General features: G+C 40.7%; 2 protein-coding genes across 3 annotated transcripts in view; one reads left to right on the forward strand and one right to left on the reverse strand.

Moving 5' to 3' along the window:
* The window catches only part of LOC113818355 (uncharacterized protein C3orf38 homolog), a gene marked incomplete in the record, with an annotated part of 49,078 nt that extends 46,271 nt beyond the window's left edge, over positions 1-2,807 (forward strand). The window contains 1 exon segment of one of the 2 annotated variants that reach the window (XM_070143726.1): positions 1-2,807. This exon segment is cut by the window's left edge and continues 1,971 nt beyond it. 2 annotated transcript variants of the gene reach the window in all.
* An 839-nt stretch (positions 2,808-3,646) lies between these two features.
* LOC113822241 (chitotriosidase-1) overlaps positions 3,647-5,000 on the reverse strand; it is a 9,168-nt gene continuing 7,814 nt past the window's right edge. Inside the window, 2 exon segments of the mRNA XM_027374780.2 lie at positions 3,647-4,190; positions 4,507-4,617. Coding sequence (XP_027230581.2) covers positions 3,768-4,190; positions 4,507-4,617 — 534 coding nt within the window. The 3' untranslated portion in view covers positions 3,647-3,767.

Below are 5,000 nucleotides of genomic sequence, written 5' to 3' on the forward strand. Positions count from 1 at the left end.
AATAAAGAGTCAATCCGTGTGACAACTATCATTCCATCCACCAGTCCTACGTAGGAGGCACCCACAGCATTTTACACAACCAATCAGCCCCACCCGGAAGCTGTCCAAGAGGGGCCCTCTGAGCGAAGGCTGGCCGCGTCAGTTCGCCTTCCTCGACGGCCGTCCCTGTTGGCTGGCTCGTGGATTAATCAGTATTCTTTTGCACAATTCCAAAATCCGTATCAGTAACCTATACAAGTTAATTCTGGTATATATAGATACAGATATAGATATCAAGCTCAAAAAGCCTGCGAAGCGGTGTCCCCCAGAATAAGGTGGATCAGGTACCCAAGCTGCCATCGCGACTTCATCAAAATGCTGCGCCTGTGTGCGAGTAGGCGGAATATTGAGGACTTTGAGGACTTGCTGGACCGCCGGCACACGTTAACCACCACTGGGCTTTTTATTGATTTTTCTGTGTGTGTGTGTGTGTGTTTTTTTTTTTTTTTTTTTTTTTTTTTTGGTTATGGTTGGATTAGAATCAGTGGTTCCCAAACTGCCTTACATGATGCCCCCATTTTGTTTCCAGCAGTCCTGCACGCTCTTTCCTCTCGCCTTTTTGTAATAATAGAAATTTTAACTATTTCTGTTTTAGCACTGTTCATGAAAAGGATTTTTGCTTGGATTAAAGCAAATGATGCGTGCACCTAAGGAATTTAAGTTGTTAGATATTTTATTCAAATGGAGCGAAAAAGTTTTTAAAAATTGGTAAATTATGAAAATGGACTTGCAGTTCCAAGAACTAAAATAATTTGAAAATGGCATATATTTAGAAATAGAAATACTCATGAGACTGAAATGTAGGAGTGCTAACTTAATAGAAAACGGGTTTGGGCGACCGATAGAATATATTTACTTGTTCTTAGAATCAATTCATTATTCTCATTAACAGGGCGTGTCCAGAGAATTTCCAGGTAGGGGGTGGTACAGGGGGTATCAGCAATAAATCTGGGGGGGGCCGCCAGATTACATGCACAGGGAGCCATTACGACGAGTCAATGACCACTGGGGGGGGGGGGGGGGGAGGGGGGCACACGGTGTGGCTAATCTGATTGCAGAGGGAGAGATCCCCCCCCCCCCCTTGCCACCATGTGTAGCGATTTTGAGGCTAATAAGATTGATCGGGAGGGGTAACTCCTTTAAATCTGGTAGCCGCCACCAAGGAGTTGAGTGCTCCTGAACTTTTAAAGATTTTAGTGTTATTATTGTCACGTATCTTTAAAGGAAAGGAGAGTAAATCCAGCGCATTCAGTCCGCATTTAAACGAGAACTTTGATGATTATTCTTTCCACCCCAAGGTAGTGGGAACACAAACAGTCGGAATGCAGCACGAAGATTCTTTTCTTGTCTAATGGATGTTCAGAAATAACTGATGCAGATGAAGAGCTAATCAGGCGTTTTCCTGTTTTCCTTTCCTCTTTACTCAGGCTACGACATCAACGCCAAAGCATACGAAGCATATGCTGAAGAAATTACAAAACAGTATGTAGACCTACATAATTGGTATTACATGCCGGTTTCAGTACATAAGATACTTATGCATGGGTCGTATATTATTGAGGCATTATGCATAGAAGGCATAGACAAAGACTCGAGTTAACATGGATCTTATTCATTGCTTACTTGCAACATCCCGACCCGATGGTAGTTGCATACCAGAAGCCAAGATCCCTAAGCATATATTTATCATCCCCAGATATTAGGTCGCTACTAGATGAGCCACATATTGAATACGGTCAGACAAGCGCTCGTTCAGATCAAGACGATGAGCATGAGGATGATGATGAGAAATGGTTAATGGTTAAAATAAATGTGCTAGACATCTAAGGTCATATAGCACTATAGGAAGGCATAGTAAAGGGGGATGTCAGGTGATAGTTGCTATGTGTCAACTATCTAGAGTAGTGTTGAAAGGTTGAAGATGGGGGAAAAGGTTATGGTGGTTTAGGTTAAGGAATTAGATCAAGTGAAGGATATTTATGTATCTGAGGAAGGAGAACAGGTTTTCAAGGCAGAAGCAGTGGGATTCTGTAAGGACATGTTGGGAGGTCGGTGAAGGGAGGATAGGTGTGGAAGAGCAGGGGTACGTGCTGTATTAAAGCGTGGACAGGACAAGAGAATGTGTGGAACTCAAAGAAGAGAGGTTGAGGCAGAGTAGATATGGTATCCATAATCTAGAGTGGAGAGAATCAAGGTAACATGAAGATAGATGAGAGTTTTGCGATCTGAGGAGAAAGAGGGCAATGATTTCATGTTATCTATTAAGTTTGGATTTTCATTCTCGCATTATTACTGTTGCGATATGCTGTATACTTCCTTCACTGTCAGTGTCAATAGGATGTCCATGTTATAATGTAAGAAATTTGATTATGATACATTCACTCTGAAATAGCAGCTATTTCATGTATTGTACTTCAATAATTATTTTGTTGTTATGTAACTTTGAAAATCATTATTGATAGTGTAGATTACTGTACCCTGATTAACAATGTATATCAAGATGTATGAATTTATGAATATTTTCCCCTGATGAAACTAAGGTTTGTTATATCCTATGTTAAGTAAACATATACTGTTTCATGGAATCATATATGGCGATGGAAGCACAGATGTATGTTTTACAATCACAGATCACAAGTGGCCACAAAATAGGCACTTGGGACCAGTATGCGCCGGTCCGTAGCGAATAAAAAATATATAATAAATAGATAATTTGAAAAATTGATGAATATATACAAAAAATAATTCGATTGGATTAGTTTTTACAGTATCTATTTCGTGTTCATTATCCTTTTGTTTCTTAGTTATTAGTATTACGAATGTCTCAACATCTTTTCCCTATTTCCTGTAAGGCGAAAATTGCTGCGAATGCTCACTATTACTGAGAATGTAAACAAATAATAGGCAACTGGTGCTACGCTGGTGCTTCACAAGACAATGCTTCCGGTCCGCTACATTGGATAGTTAAAGCAGTGGTTGTCAGCGCTTTTACTACCATGTCTCACCTAGGAATTGTTCCGTGCCTCCAATCCCCCTTTGCATCTACAGATAATATTTCCTCCCAAATTTAAAAGCGCCCCATTAAGCTATGTCTGCCGACGGAGGTAAAATATACTTGAGAATTCCCAACTGAGAAAAAGTGACCAAGGACTGAGTGACACTGAGAGAGAATTAACTTCATGAACGAATAGAATGGAACTCCAGCACGACGCAACCCCTACCCCCCACTCCCATAGGTTTCAAGAGATAAGGAGGTCACTACATAAGTTTACGTAGATAATAAGAAACTTGAGTTAGTGAAGGCATATTTTTGTATTTTTTTCATGATCTTCAGTATCAACTCGCACTTTCGTTGATAATTACAGTCATGCTTTTCCCTTCGGATTCGCGCCTCCCCTAGAAACTGATAACGTTCTCGAACAGGGGCTTGCCAACCCAGATGAAGAGCCATTGAGTGGACATTGCAGTGGATATGTGCGTTGGATTGCTTTTATATCCTCAGCATTGGTGAGTATTGCACTGAATCAGTCTCCTTTTCTCTTTGGGGTAGGTAGTATTTTCTGTCTACAATTTTGGCAAGCAGGAATATTTAAAAAATACAATTACACTCAATAACAGAGTATACTTTCATTATCTATTAATCTGTTGTACAATTTACAACAGAGGACATAAAAAATCTCAAATACTTTCTTGAAAACAAGTTCAACTTCCTTCAGTTATCTGCCCTCCTAATAGAGCCCCTCCGGCCCGTTCTTGTTTGACTTTTTCTTCATCATTCTCAGCTTCTTTGCCTGCCGGTGCTGACTCCTCATGCTCGCGTCGTCTTTGGCCGGAATTTCGACAGTTCTCGTCTTGACTGATGCCTGAGTGGTGTCCAGAAAGGCTGCCTCAGAAATCTCCTTTAGTTTTTTTTCAAAGCGTTTCATCTTTTCGAGGAAATCGGTTTTCTTTGCTTTGGGTACTTTGTTGAGTCGGGTTTGATCGACTTCGTAGTCATAGTCGATCGAGTTTGGATTTTGATGGTGATAACTATAACTGTTATTAACGCACAGGTCTTGGTGGTCTTGAGCGAAGTCGCAGGTCTGCAGGTCCTCGACAAATACAGTTCCAGGCGCACACTGGAAGTGATACACTTGCCAATGGTCACCCACCTGCGGATTGGCAATTATCTGGTAATGGACAAGTACGATTTTATATATATATATATATATATATATATATATATATATATATATATATATATATATATATATACATATACATACATATACATACATATACATATATACATATACATATACATACACACACACACACACACACACACACACACACACACACACACACACACACACACAAAAGATTTCCACGTTTCCTCGTGAAAAAATCGCTAAACGATATTAACAATCCTCTCTTTTTCTTGTAAAACGTGATATCAGTTTCAGCAATACGTTGGTGTAAGCTCACCTGATGACAGCTATAGAAGGCAGTGCAGTCTTTTGGGTCTGTATTGAAGCCCTCCCTGTGGCAGACGGTGCTTGGGGGCGGCGGAGAAGGCGTTGTGGTGGTGGTGGTATCCTGCGATTGGATAAAACCAGTACAAGGGTAAATTTTGTCCTCATTTGTCACACTTGCAAAGACTTAAATACCTGGATAATCTCGGATTTTACAAGTAGGATACACAAAAACAGAGACGGATCCCGTGTGCTTCAGAGTTTACTGTGAAACAAGAGAGTACCGAAGGCGGGGGGCTATAGCCTAAAGGCTCTAGGAGGAAAAGTAGCTTCCCTAGTGGAAAGTTTTAACATTTGAAAGGCCCTTTTATCTTGGGGTAATCTGTGGCACCGTTATGCTGATTAATGCTATATCCATGGCATCAGTATGGAAATCCAGGCTCGCTTTTGTTACCCATGTCGGAATTGCTGCCCAAATGCTTCTCAACTTCGTACTGCCGCTCCTTG

The sequence above is a fragment of the Penaeus vannamei genome, chromosome 31 (genome assembly GCF_042767895.1).
Source record: "Penaeus vannamei isolate JL-2024 chromosome 31, ASM4276789v1, whole genome shotgun sequence".
Classification (NCBI taxonomy): Eukaryota; Metazoa; Arthropoda; class Malacostraca; order Decapoda; family Penaeidae; genus Penaeus; species Penaeus vannamei.